At 40.6% G+C, this 20343-nt stretch overlaps 1 protein-coding gene across 1 annotated transcript in view; it reads left to right on the top strand.

Annotated features, from left to right (window-relative positions):
• The window catches only part of LOC126088432 (discoidin domain-containing receptor tyrosine kinase B-like), a 209284-nt gene that overhangs the window by 114953 nt on the left and 73988 nt on the right, over positions 1–20343 (top strand). Inside the window, exon 4 of the mRNA XM_049906578.1 lies at positions 13099–13330. Within this exon, the coding sequence (XP_049762535.1) occupies positions 13099–13330 (232 nt within the window). The remainder of the gene's footprint in view (positions 1–13098; positions 13331–20343) is intronic.

Raw genomic sequence — 20343 nt, forward strand, 5'->3', positions numbered from 1 at the left:
CGACGATTTTTCGTAAGTCATATGTGTACGATGGAGATGCAAAGTGACTTTGCGCGAATTTTGATATTCCCGTATCCTAATCTGTTCCAGACCCCCAACACCGTTTTGAGATGGGTTGAAAACTTCAACACAACTGGCTCTGTAATGAAGCAGAAGCTACCTGGCGCTTTCAGTACAGCCCATAATACGCCGAGAGAGCTACGAGAGTCGGCAATACATAGCCATAAATGGCTGGTTTGCTAGGATCCTGCGAGCGCTACATTAGATACATCAAACCATCTTCTTCCCAGTACTTCGCAGTGGCAGTTGGACAACGATGAGAACATACTCCCAACAAAATGGTGCAACTGTATACATAGTTCTTAATTCAGTGGTTCATTTACGGAATCAGTTTCCAGGACACAGTATCTCCAGACATGGCAATTTTCACTGGCCTCCTCGCTTCCCATATGTAAGCTTAGTTGGCTATTTTGTGGTGATTTAGAGGAAGAGAGCGTTCGTATTCCACACCAGATGTCAATTGCTACTACTCCTTCTCAAGACCAGTTAAAATCAGCCATAAACGTAAACATCCAACATCTGAGCGACGTGATCTTCAAAACATGAATTAAACAATGAAATTACCTACATAAACAATGAATTGTCACAAATAAAAATATTCTTTAAGCAAAACCGTTAAGTACATCTTATTTGAAAGACATGCTTTTCCGTTGAAGGAGCCTCTGTATGCACTTTTAGTATCTATGTTTGGGTTAAGATCAGGAACTACTGTAGGGATTTTGGTACAATTGTTAGTAATAGACGACTGATTCATGAGGAAGGTTTGTGTGTATAATTTATAAATACTTCGTGCAAATTGGATGAACTATGAAGAATTAAATTCCACAGCACTGTGAAAAAGATGTCATTGTCATCTACCGCCGAATGACAGATATTGTTTTAAGGACGATCACAAGCCAAGACTGCTGAAAAAGCATTCTTCTGGGTGGCCTGTCTTCTGTCTTCATTGGATCTTAAGCTTTAAAGTTGGATTAAACACTGGTGGACAATGCGCAGTAAACATTTTAAAGCATCAGATCCGTATTGTTCATCAGTAATTAATTTAATGTTAAAGCAAAGGATCAGATGTAAAAACATAGTTCTGTCGAAACCAGTCATCCAATAAAATGTTTTTTTACCGGTCACAGTTTGTGAAATTTCCTTCAGTTATCACACACTGGAGATCGCTCCCCAGACTTGCAATGTCAGCAACATGTGCTCGGAATGATCCGACAGGCGTAAGGGTGGTTGATTACAGCCCTAGGTTCCACTACCAGATGATAGACGCGAGCTACAACCTACTCCGTAAACGGCCTGCCATACCGCACGTGGTAGATAGTAAGGTGATAAGATATTTTGGTACAGAATTAGTATTTAGGGAGTGCGAAGGGAAATCCTGGAAATGAGCATCCAGAAAATTGAGCTCATCTGTCAGATCTTTGTTCTCTGAATGTTAATAATAACTCTGAGTAGTGGGATCCGCAACAGGTCGAATTAAAGAAAGGTATCGAAACGATTCAGAGGCGGTCTGCTAGATTTGTTCCTGGTAGGTTCGAACAACACCCAAGCATTACGGAGATGATTTGGGAATTGAAAAGTGAATCACTGGAGGGAATGCGACGTCCCTTTCTAGGAACATTAGTGAAAAAATTTAGGGAACAGTCATTTGAAACTGACTGCAGAGCGATTATACTGCCGCCGACATACATTTCTCGTAAAGCCCGCGACGATGACATTATGGGGGTACTGAGGCATACACACAGTCGTTTTTACCATTTCTGCGTATAACGGTAAGGGAAATGACTGCTAGTGGTACACTCACCACACGCTAGGTTGAGGCGTATGTGTGTAAATGTAGATGAAAACAATATTTAGAAGGGAAAAAAAATCTGTAGAACCAAGTTGGAAATCTGGAAATCTGAAAACGAAAAGACAGTAAAAAAGCAGATATGTTATAAAAAAAAGTCTGTGTAACTAAGAAAATGAAAAATGACCACAACTGCATCTAAGTGTAAACTTTCTTGCTTCTTTTTAAGCCCTACATGCATTCCTAGATGTTTCCAACATATTAATTAACACCCTGTATTACTAGGACTTCCATGGATTGTCTTAACCCCCTGATTTAGTGTGTAGATAGCATGTTTCTCACTTTTCTTCAGCTCTATACGGGCTAATACGCGATCGCAGGACAACTGAGTGGCAATAGTCCATGGACCTGCGCTCTTATGGATGTCATTGCCCCTACAAAACACCTGTTCGTTGACAATTTTGTTCTATTCTTACTACCAATGATTTGCTTAGCGTGGAGTAAAATATTAGACTCAACTGCTGCAGTTGTTATGCTACTGAGAAAATAGCGGTGCGTCCCTGCCTTCTTCCTTTCCAGGAACTAAAGAACGAGATTTATCAAGATGTAGCAAAGAGGAGAACGTCCTCCAGAAAAATAACACGCACCAGAAATAAAATGTTTGTGCTTCGCTGAACAAACATACTGCCATCGCCCCTTTGTGCCGTAAATTTGCCAATCAAAGAATCGAAGTTTGGACTTTTGTGTTCCTTTGAAGCGTTCGCTTTGTTGTCAAAAAATGTGCCCGGCTGGTGTAGCAGTTGAGTGACGTTTGATATAATTCCATTTGAAAAACGACGAATTTACCAGAACAGATAAGGACTAAAATCGCACGTCGACGGTATCCGGTATTCTTTCGCCCCTGTCGGTCAGCCGACGAACCACACGGTCTTTGTGTCTCTTTTGGCTCTTTCTCTCTCTGGCGAGGACTCTCGAGCAGGGTGTGGGAACAATAACACTCAAGCAGCTCGCGCCGCAAAGGCGGAGAGCAAACAATCAGGCAGCCACTCAGCGGCAGACGGACGGAAAAACTAACAGAGCGACCGCAGACCGCAGGCCGCAGGCCGGCGTCAGTCTGCCCTGGCGTGGCCGGCGCGCCTCGCCGCCGCCAGCAGCAGCGTGGGAGGACGCTGAGCCGGGCACACAGTGTTGTTGCAGGTGCCCCGTCACGTGACTCACCCTGCGCAGGGCTCGTCTTCGCGAATCTTTCCCGACGGGACGGGACACGGTGACGGAAGGGCTGCTTCCTGCGTCGTTGCGATATCCGCATTTCAAGCTACCAGTCCTCTTCTTTAGACTTTGGCCGCATATACCGCGTTCATCATAAGCATAAGCCTGATATAAACATTACATGATGTATCCTCCCACTGGCAGCTCATTGGATTTCGTTTCACATGAAGCAGAAGCCACGCTGTCTCGTGTTCGGTCGACTACGATAGTAAGGATGCGCTTTGTGTTGTGTGCTACACATACGTAGGCACAGTGATAACATGAGACAATGGCTTTCTGGTGCATTTCAAATGGTTCAAATGGCTCTGAGCACTATGGGACTTAACTTCTAAGGTCATCAGTCCCCTAGAACTTAGAACTAGTTAAACCTAACTAACCTAAGGACATCACACACATCCATGCCCGAGGAAGGATTCGAACCTGCGACCGTAGCGGTCGCGCGGTTCCACACTGAAGCGCCTAGAACCGCACGGCCACACTGGTTCTCTCGACAAATCCATTTCTTGGCCCCAGGTCAGTTCTGTAGGGTTCAGATTGCACAGATACTGTGGCAACTGTCAAAAATGCAGCATTGGTACGGTGCGGTAAATGGCGTAAAAATTATCATTTTCCATGTTTCTACGACGCTTATCACTCGCTCGTGTGAGTTCAGTCCTGTAGTATAATACAATGGACACAGCCCAGATAAACAGTATTTCGTTTCTCACTTTCGCAAAAAAAATTTATTTGTAATGTTTTCTTCAGCCAAACACTCTTTTACGATCTTTTATAAACTATCGGTAGTTAATAATTTATATTTGGAGTGAAAACTAAAATTTTGCATGCAATATGCAATTAGAAATAAGAAAACATTAATCTGTCAGAAAAACATGATTATGTGTGTGTTAATTAGCATGTATTTGATGATTTCTTTGTTTCAATTATGTACGTATACGCATTGGAGAAAAAAAAAAGATATTGAAAAATATCACCACAGCGTTCTTAGAATCAGCCACGCACCCCACTTAAATAAAGGCTTTAGATTTAGTAAATGAAGCTCCTGCGAACGTTTCAAAACCTGGTTTGTCTATAAACTTGTGAAAAACATTAAAAACAATATGTTTCTCACCTCTGTTTAACGGTGTTCCACACGGATTTCAGTACGGAACAGGAAGCGTTGTCAGCCAGTTTCACAGTACGCATGAACAGCACGACAATCAGAGCACAAGGAGCGGTTGTATGGATTGCGACTGTTCACTGCTCTTTGAAATAAGAAACGCATATGTAAAGTGATTCAGAAAAACGTTGATGGCTGTTAATGCATTATAATGTCTTCAAGTTTCATTTAAAGTAACAAAGTAATAAGATATCTGACACAAGTAGGACCTACTTCCAGCAGCGTAACAACCCCAGTGTACATGTACTTCGACTGCTGACCAATCACCGCGTTTGTGTACATCGGTTTTATTCTCAATATGTCGAAACTTCCTGGCAGATTAAAACTGTGTATCGGAGCAAGTCCCGAACTCGGACCCTCGCCTTTCACGGGCAATGCACTTATGGACTGAGCTGTCCATCAACGATACAAGTGCCGCCCTCACAACTTGATTTCTGTAGTATTTTTCTTCTAACTTCCAAACTTCGTAACATGGGGGATCGTTTCCAGAACGTATGTCTTACTCTGTAACGGAGTCTGCGCTGCATTGTCAGATTTGAAACTGCGAGGACAGGTCATGGAACGTGCCTGGATAGCTCAGCTGGTAAGAGAATTGCTCGTAAAAGACAAGATGCTGGGTATGAGTCTCTGCCCGTCACACTGTTTTGGTCATCTGGTAAGTTTCAACCCAGCGCACGCTTTTTGCAGAGTGAAAGATTCATTCTGGGAGTTTAATGCAGTCACTCATAACTTTTCTCCACTTTCTCTCGTCTTTCATTTAAATACGAGTATCATTTTCATCTTTCGAATAGTTTCTTGTTTTTTCTTTCTGTTCAGCTGGAAACCCTTTTGTAATTTGATATCAAATTCGTTGACGTACTTTTGCATAATGTCTCTTGTTTCTACAGAATTCCTTCAATTTCATTATTTTTTCGGGATACACTGGCTGCAGTTATTATCTCTTGCAAACTAAGACTGAAGTTTGACGTGTCTATCACTGCTCATCTCCTATACTTTACATAAAAGCCTAGTTAGATTCTTTCTTGTATTGTCAAACCCTTTTCATTTTCTCGTATGTTCTCGAGGTCTTCAATCCCTCCTGATCTAAACTCTTTACTGTCACTTAACTCTCTTTAGAAAGACTTTCGTCACTTCTCTTCCAACCCATCCATTACTCCCAAAGTTACTCGAAACACATACTATTAAGTTAAACAGTTTTTTTTGTATGGTTAGCATTTTCGAATTTCTGATTTTCATATTGCTTGAAAGTATCTCGTTTGACTACGTGTATCTTTAGTCAGGTGGGAACAACTTCCGGTTTCGCAACTATACCTCCATTCGTTTCAATTTCAGTCCATTCATTTATGTAACATATTATTCAAGTTTACCAATTTATCAATTTTCCATGTTATTTATCAACAACATAGCTTAGATTTTCTCACTCTGTGATATCATTCAAGACGATTGTTTGTTCCTTTTTTTGTGAAAACTGTTTTTTTTTTTTTTTTTTTTGACAGAAACTCTAATCCAGGGAAGAAATCAGTAAGTGTTCTGTGGCATTACGAACGCAGAAGAGAGTTCCTGGCAGAAATCAGATTGTAAGAGCAAGTTATGAGCCTTATCTGGATAGCTCACTTGTTAAGAGCATTGCCTACGAAAAGTAAGAATCTGATTTGAGCCCCGTTCCAACATATAGCATTAATCACTTTAAATTTATAATTATAGTACTCTGCTTTATAGCGAAAGATCCACATAGCAAGTTCCCAGCTCTAGTGCTATTTCCTGTTGTTCTAAATATCAGGTTTTACGCATAAGCAAGTCTATTTTGAAAAATTAATTTCAATATTTTGTATACTATTTTCAGTAATAGTTACCTATTAAAATGATACACTATTTTAAAAAGCATTTTCTGAAATCGCTCCATGTATTCACTTCACTGTTAAGATTACAGCTTGACACTCCCTGAATGCTTCGTAGGGCGACTTCAGTTTCATACTTGGGCGAAGATAGTGGCTATCGTCAGTTCGGGGTGATTGCTTCAACAAGACCATGGTTGATTTACTTACTCATCGTTGTCCTCATAAACTAGTTCTATATTTCTAATTCCCTAGGTGTTTCTCTGTTACTTTACTATCCAGAGAGCTAGTCTGATGATGCGCTGTTTTATGTGTTGTGGCCGTAACGGCAGCACTCTTGTTGGTCTTCCCCCCCCCCCCCCCCCCCCGCTTCTTCTTACATTGGTCTCAGATCCTTCTATGGCAGCTCACCCATTAAACTCTTATTTTTCAGTGAGATTACGCGGGAATTTTCGATAACATTGGTCAATCGAAGCAAATTACTACCCTGCAGACGACCCCTGGTTAACCACTGGATTTTGCAATCATATTCATTGTAGTTCATATGAATATTCTGCCAGTGTAGCTACCCTTTAAATTCGTAAGTTCATGTGTCCTTTTGCAGTCGGAAATATCTCTGTTCGCCGAAGGAAAGAAAATAATTAAAAAAAGAAACAGAAGCTGAGGCGGCACAGTCTGTGAGACACTTGAGTCCTGTGAGGAAGAGTAAGACTGAAATTCCTATCCTGGCGTCCGGAGTTAGATGAATTAAATTAAAGCAATGTTTTATGCCCGTATATTCGTAAATTATATTAACATGATTCTCATACCCTTTTCATTTTGTCCAAGTTCTAATATCAGCTGTTTTGATTTCCTCCATTATTATCTGTAAAACTTAGAAGTATCTACGAGCAGTAGACTGAAACTACAAATATACATAAGTATACCCAAATATTGTCCAGAAGTCCAGGTATTTTATCTCGCTTCATATATTAAATTTCGCCCCTTCCAGGTACATTTTTATTTTGACACGTTTCAAATAATATTCCAGTTCGAAGTTTCGTTCCGAAGATCAACTGCCTGTCTCAGGAGTTTTCGTTGTTGTTTCTGTTCTGCCACTTACTCTTTAAGTAGCTAGAAACACTTGGACCTATGAACTGAAGGGAAGATACGGTCCTCAGACCTGTGCGTAATGTACAACGACTAACGAGAATGCCTACACGCACAAAATTTGGTTATTAAACATGTAACGCAGATGTGTTCATTCTTGGTGGTCTTCACGATTCTTAGAATTTTTCACTAGTTTTAACTTTTTCTCGTTAAATTAATACAAGTTTAATCCAACAACCATGGATGTGTTGATCCCTGTTTTCCGTGGGTCGGTAGGTGAGTAGCAAATATGAAGCAAAAATCGCCACTGGGAATTTTGAATGCAAGTGAATGTGATTCGCACTGGAAAACGAAACAGTCAATGAATTTCGAAGTTTTTCCCCACACGCTTAGCTATGGTTCCGATCTAAGTTTGTGGACTAATGTATCAACAGGAAAAAAAACTTATTTACAACGACAAATTTCAGCACCGTTCACTGTTAAAAAACAAGAACGAAAATTTTATCGGTAGTTCACTTTCCCCAACTGTTTTCCTACACCAGTGGTCATTTATGAATCAATGTGATTTAGACGGTAATATTGTAATTCGAGGAGTCGTGATCTGTTCATCAATTACTAGAGGCAGCTAAACTCGTCGCTGCGTAACGAAATAAGATAAGCTAAAGATTTCAGTCGAGGAAACCATGAGGGAGAGAGTAAACGTCAGCAACAGATATGATTTCTTACTGCTTCCGGGTAACCAAAACCTGCTAGCGGTAATTTTGTTATACAAACAATAATAATAATTCAATGAAATTTCCTTGCATACCTGAGGCACTCGTATAACATCTACACAAGATTTCGTGCTTCATTTAATGAAGTTTATTCAGAGGTTATAATTTATTTGCAGTTATTATTGACAGTGAGAGTTAATTTTCAAATTGCTATGTTGTGTTTTTAGACGTTTTAATTGTAATACTGGAAGTTAAGAAAGGTATAAATGGTAAACTAGTTGAAAGTCTTTGTCAGTGAATACTGTTGAACTACCACTGCCGGCCCGGGTGGCCGAGCGGTTCTAGGCGCCATAGTGTGGAACCGCGCGACCGCTACGGTCGCAGGTTCGAATCCTGCCTCGGGCATGGATGTGTGTGATGTCCTTAGGTTACTTAGGTTTAAGTAGTTCTAAGTTCTAGGGAACTGATGACCTCTGAAGTTAAGTCCCATAGTGCTCAGAGCCATTTGAACCATTTTTTTTGAACTACCACTGTAGGTGGTCCACCTAAGTTGAAACGTTGAGGTCAGTGATAGAAATTGAACTTCTATTACGTGCGTTAAAGGTTTCTGACTAATATTTCACAGCATTTCAGGTATTTCTCACATTTCAGTGCAGGATGAAAGATTAATTGCAGAAAAAAATCGTAGGCTGTGGCTAAATTTCTTCGCAGCAATATCCTCCCTTTCAGGAGTTGCTGTCCAGCAATGTGCGCAAAAGAACTGACAAGTTTCGAAAGTATGAGAGATGTATTGACAGAAAAGAGGCTGTGAGGGTGGGCCGTGAATAGCGGTCGAATTGCTTAGTCGGTAAGGCAGGGTTCCGTGTTGGGGTCACGGTGCGGCACCCAATTGTTATTTGTCACCAATATTTAATGAATGAAATTCATTCTTACTGCTTCCATGGTTCTAACGTTTTGGGTATCTCTTAGCTGCCCATTAGCTTTCCCCAATAGATAGGCTGAAATAAATAGTCGCGAGATGATGTACTACATCATTCAGCTGGAACATTACGGATCATGTACATTAAATCACTAGAAGAATCTTCCTTACTGACTCAGAGCTTTAAGAGTGTAAACGTGACGCAACGGGGAGTTTCAACGTTTAAAACTGAATAACCCTGTGGTACTGCGTAGAAAACACGTGCAAATAATCCCTAGACAAAGAAATGGCAACATCTTAGATTACGAGTTTCATAACAAATTATTAACTGGCATCTACGAGGCAGGCTTATGTTTCTGTATTGTATGTTTACATAACTCAGTAATTCACATATGTTTGATGCTAACTTCTTCATCTTTGAAAATGTGGATAATGCTTTGCCCCGCATTTAAACATTTGGCCGGTTTTTCGACAATTTCGTTCGATAACTTAATTTCGCTCGAGAATTACCTGGCAGAGACCACAGTAACTCTTCAGAGCTCATAATACGGTCTTTAGTATAGATATCTTAATGAAAGACATCATTACCACCACCTTGTGGGATGTTTTTTTTTTCATGAAACTGTCAGCCTCTGGACTGCTTACCACAACGTTCCTTGACAGCACTTCCGTCTGTCTCCTGCCCGCTATTTGTCTTTCAATGTTTCAAAACAACTTTACGTTTCTTTTATATTTTTTTCTCACAGGTTGCGCGGAAGGCGTTATTAGCACGTAAAGAAACCACAACGGCCGCAAAACATTTAGTCACGGTTTTTAACGGTAATTGTTGCGCGCAGAGGTCAACGACTTCCTCCAAACAACGAGGAGCGGCAGATAAAACGTCGGTAAACATTAGTTCAGCTTGGCCGAGCGTATAAGTACCCAGGCGGCCGTAACATTAAAGCCACGAGCAGCGGGAAAAGCAGCAAATCCTTCCAAGAGAAACGGCCAGCGAGCTTACACATTTTACCGTGGCGCTAAAACAAGTCCTGTCTGGAAACATGTATGAAGATATCAAGATTCTTTTACCAGCCGTATCAGATTCACTTTAGAGCTTAATTAACTTGCCCGTATGTGGGTCTGAGACGGCCAGTTAACAGGTTTTAAAAAATGGCCAGGGGGTAACAACTTGTTTTGTTCGTGATCAGCGTTTGTTTCGTACTACTAGACTAGCATGTAATACGCTACTGAAAGGAAAGAATTTCCGAATGGAATTTCTCGACGGTCACGATAGTGGCTGTGTGTTTCAACTACTTGTCGATATTTATGAATAAAAGTACTTACGAACGGACGAGGACTACCGTTCTTCTGCTGAATTGAAAAACTAAATGTAGCAAATGGAGTAATGGAAATTTGGACAACATTTATTTATTTTTAGTCGTATAAAATACATACCTAAATGCTGAAAAGAAAGGTAGAATTCTGCTTCATTCTAGGCTTTACGAAGGGGTAGTAAATAATTTACACGTAGGCCTACTATAAATATGATGGTACCTCCAAAAATTGTGCTGTTCAAGATTTACAAGCATTGTGGGTTGTTTTTTATTTTCATCTCTTACCACTCTATTCCTACTTTTTTCTTAGCTTCAAATTAAAAGTTTTTATCTGTTATAGTGTGTTTTTCAGTTGTGCGTGTGTCCTTCTTCTAACTGCTACGTAGTTACCACCAGCACACCAATTCCCCAAAATTCTTAGCGTTCAGAAGTATCACCTTAGCTAATTTGTAACAATAATGTGAGTCTACACAGTTAAATGTTCGTTATATGGATGTTTTATGTGGATGTTTCTTGTTGAATTTTCATTCGTTTATTATATTACTGAGTGACGTGACAACTCATGGCAGTTACAAAATCACGCTGTACGGAGCCGTTGCATTGCCTTGTAAATAATGAGTAAAAAGCAGTACTGTAATATCAGAGGCGAAACCAGTCATTACGAGTTACATTTGCTCACCTGTCAGATTATTTAACAGATGGACACGCATGTAAACTCTGGTTACACGATAAAAATCCAAAGGCCGTAAAATCAAATAAATACATAGGAATTAGAATTATAAACAACTTAAATTGGAAGGAGCACACAGAAAATATTGTTAGAAAGCTTAACCAAAGACTGCGTTTCATTGGCAGGACACTTAAAAAAGTAACAGATCTACTAAAGAGAGTGCCTATACTATACTTGTCCGTCCTCTTTTAGAACAGTGCTGCGCGGTAGGAGATCTGTGGGATCCTTACCAGATAGGATTGATGGATTACATCCAGAAAGTTCAAAGAAGGGCAGCACGTTTTGTGTTATCGCGAAACAGGAGAGAGAGTGTCACTGAGATGATTCAGGATTTGGGGTGGCCATCATTAAACAAAGGCGTTTTCCGTTGTGATAGAATCTTCTCACGAAATTTCAGCCACTAGTTTTTCCTCAGAAAGCGAAAATGTTTTGTTGACGCCGACTTACATAGGAAGAAACGATCATTGTAATAAAGTAACGGATATCAGAGCTCGCACGGAAAGGTACAGATGTTCGTTTTTTCCGCGTGCTGTACGAGATTGCAGTAATAGAGAACTATTGTGAAGGTGGTTCGATGAACCCTCTGCCGGGTACTTTTAAATGTGACTTGCAGAGCATCGATGTAGATGTAGATGGTTCATAGGGACTTGAGACGAAAGATAAGTTCTATCGTAGATACTGCATGCAGTTGTAAGATGTTATAACATTGCTAATTCTAAAGCAATACGAGAACAGAAGCGGCAGTTTCTTCACGGCTTAGAGGTACACGTCTACTTAATCTTCAATAGAAATGAAAAATTCGTGTCACTGGCCGGCACACAGTTGTGGCCAATTAATATAATTACCGTGGAGCACTGCCGACAATACAAGTATAGCTATCACACTCAACAGAGAAGAATTAACTGGTGAAATTGTAAACGATGGTTTTCAGAAAATCATTACGTTGTATCTCTGAAAATGGGCTCTTATTAAACTTTGAGAAAACACAGTATATACAGTTCCACACAGTACATGGAATGACACGATTAATAAATATAGACTTCAATGAGAAATCGGTAGCTAAGGTAGAATATTCAAAATTTCTAGGTGTATGCATTGATGAGGGGTTGTAATGGAAAAAACACTGAGGATCTGCTGAAACGTTTGAGTTCAGCTACTTACGCTATTAGGATCATTGCAAATTTTGGTGATATACATCTCAGTAAATTACCTTACCACGCCTATTTTCATTCTCTGCTTTCGTATGGCATCATATTCTGGGGTAACTCCTCACTGAGTGAAAGAGTGTTCATTGCACAAAAGCGTGTAATCAGAATAATTGCTGGAGCTCATCCAAGATCATCCTGCAGACACTTATTTAAAGAGCTAGAGATCTTCACTGTAGCCTCACAATATATATATTCACTTATGAAATTGGTTATTAACAATCCGAACGAATTCAAAAGTAACAGCAGTGTACATGGCTACAACACTAGCAGAAAGGATGATCTTCACTACTCAAGGTTAAATCTAACTTTGGCTCAGAAAGGGGTAAATTATGCTGCCACAAAAGTCTTTGGTCACTTACCTAATAGCATCAAAAGTCTGACAGATATAGCATTTAAAAGGAAATTAAAAGAATTTCTGGATGGCAACACCTTCTACTCATTAGATGAATTTTTGGATGTAGTAAGTGGGTAATTTCCCCAACCCAAAAAAGAAAAAAATTAAGTGTCATGTAATATTTTTTGTAATATATATTGTATGGTCATCTTTTATTAACCTGACACGTTCCACATCATTACGAAGTGTCGTATTCATGATCTGTGGAACATGTACTAATCTAATCTAATCAGGTTGGCAAGCCAGAATCTCATGGTAATCAAGTGGAAAATCTGTTATATCTTAAATGGAAAGATGCTACCTCAGGGAATCTGTTGATGTGTGTTGCTAAAAACATTATCCTTACCCCCGGAACGTTCAGTCTGTTGGTAATACTGGAGGACCTTACCAAACCTGGTCTGGAGCTTTCTCTAAGACTCTAAGCCCTAAAAGAGACTTCATCTGAAAAATTTTTGTTCAAAAATTAAAGACTTAAATTTTGGGAAATAGTTTTAATAATCTCATCTGATGCTATAAGGCTCCTATTAGGTGGTATGCGCTATACGTACAGGGCTACTAGTTATTGCGCTGTTTGTGGGAACGGACGGCAGATGAGGCTGAGAGGTTGTGGCGTTGTCTGTCGCCAGGGTGCGGACGGACCGGAACGGCGGCGCGTGGTGTCCGAAGCGGCAGGTGACGTCGGAGCCGGTGGAGTGGCTGCAGGTGGAGCTGCGCGACGTGCACCTGGTGACCGCCGTCGAAACGCAGGGCCGCTTCGGCAACGGCCAGGGCCGCGAGTTTGCCGAGAACTTCCTGCTCGAGTACTGGCGGCCCGCGCTCAACAAGTGGGTGCGCTACCGGCCCAGCAGCGGCAAAGAGGTGAGTGCCTTCGCTGAAGCTGCTGCAGCTGCTGCCATCTACCGCCGCACAGGGGCGCAGCCCGGAGAGAGAGAGCACCCACCTTTCAGCTGGCTAGACTGGACGAAGGGAGAAGGGAGGGGGGGTGGGCTGAACTGAGAGATAGCGGCTTTGATCTGTGACCTGTTGCAGCGTGCGACATAAAGTTCTCGCAGAGACAACGATTTCATATATGTAAACTTACTTTTTGCGATGTAATTTATGATGTAAGATTGATCTTGTTGTGGATTGGCAAGAGAGCCAACCCGATATGAGAGGAAGCCGAAAGGCACGCGTTTTAGCTCACGCAGGCTGGCGTGAGGTCTGGAACAGGTCAAGGAAATTAGACCAGCAAAAAATGACGTAGCTGTGGAATACTTAACTTTAATCCATAAACGGTAAAGATCGCTCTTGACGGTACATGTTTTACAGCATCAATAGTAACTGGTAATGGCGCCTTGCTAGGTCGTAGCAAAGGACGTAGCTGAAGGCTATGCTAACTATCGTCTCGGCAAATGAGAGCGTATTTTGTCAGTGAACCATCGCTAGCAAAGTCGGCTGTACAACTGGGGCGAGTGCTAGGAATTCTCTCTAGACCTGCCGTGTGGTGGAGCTCGGTCTGCAATCACTGATAGTGGCGACATGCGGGTCCGACGTATACTAACGGACCGCGGCCGATTTAAAGGCTACCATCTAGCAAGTGTGGTGTCTGGCGGTGACACCACAAATCTGTACTGTAGTCGATACGATAGATTACGTTGAAAGGTAAAACTGTGTGCTGGACTGAGACTCGAAATCGGGACCATTGCCTTTCGCAGAAGAGTTCTCTACCATCTGAGCTACCCAAGTTTCATATCAGCGCACACTCCGCTGCAAAGTGAAAATTTCATTCTGCAAACGTACCTCAAATAGTGGCTAAGGCATGTCTCCGCAGTACCCTTTCTTCCAGGCGTTAGTTCTGCAAGGTACGCACTAGAGCTTCTGTGAAGTTTGGAAGGTAGGAGACGAGGAACAGGCGGAATGAAAGCTGTTCGATGTGTCGCCATCTTATCAGGGCAAAAGAAGACGTTACACTCTACTTGTAAGGTGTCTTGAACTCAGCTTCTCGAAATGCACATCACACGTAGACACAAAGAGTCCGTTTCAGTGCTGACGGATTACGTGGGAAGATAAGCATATGAATGTTATATGTTAGATGTAGGAACAATTCACGTTTTCTGTCGTAAACGTAATAATTTAAAAACATATTCCAATTTAGAAAAAAAATCTTCATTAGTGTTCGTCAATCAGCGACGGAAAGCGACATATGTGTCCTTTCTAGCGTAACGTTTAAGAGATACTTGGTACTGACTGTCTCTTTGCTCTAGTGCTTATTGCCGATGGTTTTTGTTGCGGAGGACACGTGATTCATTGCCGGTGGACCATTTGGATTCTAAAAGGGCAGCGAGCTGTAGAATGGAGTCCATTAAACTCATGTGAGGCCAACGTAATTAACAGGAAGTAAGGTTGACACGTAAGTTCGTACGTAGCACTTGTACGAATACGATATTAATTTATTTAGGGGTAGATGACAACAAGCTTTTGCAGCACTCTCAAACAATCCAACATATGAAACAAACTGGGAGAAAATATAAAGAAAGGATGGAAGTCCCACAAGGATCATTCTAGTGTAAACTACTGTTCTACAACTCAGCTTTTATTGATAGTGGCAAAACAGCGTTCATGGATGTATTTCCTAAACTGTGTAAACATAAAAACCATCGAAATCGAGCGTCAGTCTACATAAAAGGATAAAGATGGAGGCTCAGTTAACATAGGACGACATTCGTATTCACTGGGGGCGGGGGAATCTCTTTCTTTATCTCGAAACCAATACTTTTTTGCCATTTAACTTAAATTATTTAAGGAAAGTACTGAACTGGTATTTCCATAAACGTTAGAACAATGACATACTCCGCTCGTGCCGAAACTGAAATTGCCAAATTCGTATTTTATTTATTTGATTGGATGCTAAGCTGGTGTCAGACAAAAATATCGAAGATTTCGGATTCAATCTTAGTCTGCTTTCTATCTGCCACTTATCTCGTCTGCATAGCCTTGCGTGTAAAGGCGTTGCAACGACCCCGGATTGAATCCTCCCGGAGGATTAACGACGAGGTTCTGTGTACCGGCCAGCCTGCATGTGGTTTTTAGGCGGTTTCTCCCACTGTACAAAATGAGTAAAGGGTGGTATCCAAGTCCCACCGAAGTTACACAATTCTCCTACGGTATTAATTTGTATAAATCAAAGATACCAGTTATTTTGGCATATGGACAGCAAAATAGCTGTCGACCGTAGAGGTAAAGAGGATATACAGATCTGATTGGCAGAAGTAAGGTTTTTCTGAAAAAAAAGAAGTATATTAATATCGAAAAATATTTAAATTCTAGGACGTCTTTTGTGAAGGTGTTCTTCTGCAGTACTGCTTAAGACGGAAATGGATCATGAAGGTAAACAGTACAATCAAGGGGAGAAGAAAAATTCATTAAATGTGGTGTCACAGAAGAGTGCTGAAGATTAGGTGAGTGATCAGATTACCAATGAATAGATACCGAATGGAATCTGGAAGAAAAGATATTACGGCACAACTTGACTAAAATACTAATCTTTTCGTATGTCACTAACAAATTCTACGGCTGAAGTCTTACAATATTCGCAGTTGCGAATACATTTCTCCTGTTGACTAAATTAGGGTACTGCTTATGGATTACATGAGGCGTCAAAGAACCGTTAAATTAATGACGGAGTGAAACGTTAGCGATAAAAGCTGTAGAGGAAGACCATGGATTAAGAACGGCAAAACAATTCCATGTGGATGTCAAGTTCCGTCGTACTTCAGACTCCATCCTAAACTATAAGCCTCCGTAATAACTTTTTTTCATGTTTAGTCCACGGCTGACATTAATGTCAATGATTTCAGCACAGCTCAGCTCCCTGAAGATGTTCAAAAAACGAAACAGGTCATGACACAATAAATGTAATCATTTATTATAGTAACAGGAAGACTAAATCATTTCTAAGGTCAGAAAAATGCAACACTGTAAAAACACTGATATTTTTAAGGCTATTTTTCGATTGAGGACAATTTCAGCCCAGTAAAACCTTTCCTTCGAAATAGTGGAAATATGACAGACGCAACTTACGAAACACGTTGTACCTACGTTTAATAACTACCTCCCAAAAGTCTCCCCATGTTGGACTCCTCCACAAATAGGTTGAAAATAATTTCTACAAATCACTGACACGTAAGTATCATTTTTATGTTGATGTTCTGCAAACCACCGCGAAACGCTTGGCAGACGTTATGTACCATTTTACCAATTCTTAGGTTTTTTTTCATTTTATTCACGTATGGATACGTTAAGAATAATTTCTTAAATGCCTCTGTGCGCCCACTAACTAGTCTAATCTTGTCTTCCGGATCCCTGTCGGAGCAATACATTTGGAGTTTGTAATATAGTCCTAGTTTTGTAATTTAAAGCTGGTTCTAGTAAGTTTTTCACGGGATGGTTTGCGTTTAATAGTTCCATTCTTTCAGCATCTTCGAAAGACATCTCCCATGGGTCGAACAAACCTGTGACATTCCGTGCCGTCCTCCTTCGTATCCGTTCAATATCCCCTGTTAGTCATATCTGGTAAAAGCTCCTCAATGTTTCAGGACGGTGTTTTCTATGCAGTTCCACTGTAGACTGATTCCATTCCCATAGTATTTTGCCAGTGAATCGCAGTCTGCCACCTAGTTTACCAGCAACTGAGCCTACAAAGTGTTACACACAGATATATGAATCGGTTGACCTATCACAACTGTGACTCATTTATATTTTCCTTTTGTGGCAGTTCTATATTTCTGAACATTTGAAGCAAGTTGCCAACATTTGTATCACTTTGAAATCTTAACAAGCTCTAACTGAATACTTATGCAGCTCCTTTTAGACCGTATTTCATTATAGATAATTGAATCGTCTGCAAAAAGTCTGACGTTTCCATTAGACTAATATCGTCAGCAGTGTCATTAACATGCAATGTGAATAGCTAGGATCCTAACACACTTTACTGCGGCAAACCTGAAGTTTCTTCTGCAGCTGTCGATGACTTTTCATTCAAGATAAAATGTCCCACATACCAAAAAATCCTCAACCTAGTCATAATTTTCGCTTGATACCCTATACGATCCTACTTTTGATAATAAGTGCAGGTGAGGTACTGAGTCAAATGCTTTATTGGATACGGGGGACTACTGGATCTACCTGACCGCCTTGATACATTGCTTTCAGTGCTTCACTTGAGAAATGTGCGACCTGATCTACACTTTTGGATTCCATCCTGCTTGGAATTGAGGAGGTCATTCGGCTCAAGATACCTCCAATGGATGTCAAAGGTGATGGATAGTAGGACCTACGTGATAGATTATAATTAAGAGATTAAGAGCGTGGCTGACACCGTTGCATTCGACATAGAACCTGACAGGGATTCCATTGGGCCCTGGAGCTTTGTTCGGTTTTAATCATTTCAGCTGTTTCCCTACGCCATTGAGAATAATACCTATTCCACCCATCTTTTCAGTGGTACGAGACTTAATCTGAGGCAATACTCCAGGGTTTACCTTTGTAAAAGAACATTTTAAAAAGTGATTAAGCATTTATCCTTTTTCTTGTTACCCTCATGTCAGTTTCATCCGTGAGTGGCCGGGCTCTATCTTTGGTGCCACTAACAGCACGGAAGCGAAAAAGACAAGAAGCAATTTTAAAGAGACACGAAAAATGTAGACAACTACTGCGATAAAGCCGAATAAGATGTAACCAATATAATTAGGAGATTACTTGCTCTAAACAAGCTCTGCATCGTTCTAGGGGGAGAAATGTGATAAACATATCGGTATCGTGGGTAGTTACTTCCTTGTACAAAGAATCCGGCTGCAATGAGTAGAGGAAGTGTCCAAATTCGGATCTTCATTTCGTTTTTTATTTTTAAACAGTACAAAAAAATACACAATTATATTTTAAAACATGTAATATTTACTTTATAATGTTATAACAATTTACATTTTACTCCAAGGAAATATCATTGAAAGTTATAATGAGAAAAATTACTTTCAAGAACCTTACACTTTGAGTTTGAACAAAAGTTGCCGAAATCGGATTCCTTCTAAAAATAAGCAAATTAGCAGTAAACAGAATTGGAAAATGATATTCAATTACAGAAAACATCATTTAGTTTCAAAGTTGGTGTAGTATAATATCTTTCAGAAAGTTATAGAACTTCTCTTTGGTTCCTTTGCTGAATGCAAGAACCCTGCTATAGAATATTCCTGCTGGCTTTCTTTCGAACAATTTAATTTTGTGACGTTTAAGGAAAAAGACTAACTTTTCACCAGGAATTTCGTCTTTTAAACGGCGTTCAATGTTACATGTCTCTGCCAGCTGCATGTTCATTTTTCACTAGTCACAACGAGTAAGCCCAGGGAAGAAGCTTCCATAGCAAGACTACAGTGAACTTCATCAAAATCTTTATTCAGAATTGTAGGTCTGGTTGTTTTGTTCTTGCTGCTTCTTCTGGTGTAACGTACTTCATTTTGGAAGATAATACTGTTTTCTAGCATTCTTCCAATAAATCTTTTCTTTCTGAAGTCCATCAACAGCTTTAGTGATTTAGGAAGGGCTCCACTTTCTTTGATTAACATTCCTCATTATCCTCAGCGAATTTGCAATAGAATTTCAAGATAACAAGGGTTTGTACTAATAGAAGCAAACATTAAACATGATTAGGTAAGTGTTGTGTACATAGTTCCGCATAGTAAGCGCGTACACAACTTTCGCAATAGAGCGCGCCCCGCTAACCACAACAGTGCAGGCGCAGCGCTCGTCCGTCTCCGCACTACGATATGGCGCTGTCTTAGAGACGGACCAAATTCTGCTTCCGCCGATCCGCCTATTAATATGTAACGCAGCCAATGAGATTGCTGCTAACGTAGAACCTTTCTTCTCGCGGATCACACTCGCGCAGTGATACCTGAACGCTCGAGCTATTATAACGAGTGTACAGACCTCCGATTAGTCAGTCTGCATTAGTCTGCATTAGTCTGTAGTCAAGTTTCAGTCTGCGCCTAATAAGATTACCATATTCCTGTACATAGCCATGAAGATAAATGAATAGACACTTTTGTCATGTATCAGAGATATGTGAGAATAGGATTAACGTACCAAGACCAAAAGAACTTCGGATTGTCAATTGTAAATAGCATCCAGAGCCAAGTTAAGTTATTTTTATGATTGTTATTATTTTAATAAATGTGTGTAAAAATTAATCAAGTTCTGTTTAAAGTTGGTCACCGTCAATTTGCTACTCTAAGCGTGCAAGTGGCATTTCTATCGTCTGACCTAACGGCAGAAGATAAACACGCCACGATAAGACCACGAGACATATTGCTGACACTCGCCTACTTCGTTAGAGCGACAAGTCAAATAATCTGATGGTGTGTGTACCGAAGGTCTTACAGTACGCACACCACAGTAAGGCGTCATGTTGAAGAAACGGAAGGGATCCTGTTTGTGCAGCTGCAACGAACATGCTGTTAACCTTTACCAAACATCCAAACAAAACGGTTTGACTACAAACCCTATAGTAGAGATGCTGAGTCGCAGACAGGCACGACAAAAACACTGTTAAGCAAGTAAGCTTTCAGTCAAAAGTTTTTCTTCCGAATTAGACGACGTACGACGTACAGACACCACATTAACGTAAAAAAAATTTCAAATGTGTATGAAATCTTATGGGACTTAACTGCTATGGTCATCAGTCCTTAAAGTTACACACTACTTAACCTAAATTATCCTAAGGCCAAACACACACACCCATGCCCGAGGGAGGACTCGAACCTCTGCCGGGACCAGCCGCACAGCATTAACTCAAACGCAACTCATACACGCATGACCATTGTCTCTGGCTGCCGAGACAG

This window comes from Schistocerca cancellata, chromosome 1 (genome assembly GCF_023864275.1).
Source record: "Schistocerca cancellata isolate TAMUIC-IGC-003103 chromosome 1, iqSchCanc2.1, whole genome shotgun sequence".
Classification (NCBI taxonomy): Eukaryota; Metazoa; Arthropoda; class Insecta; order Orthoptera; family Acrididae; genus Schistocerca; species Schistocerca cancellata.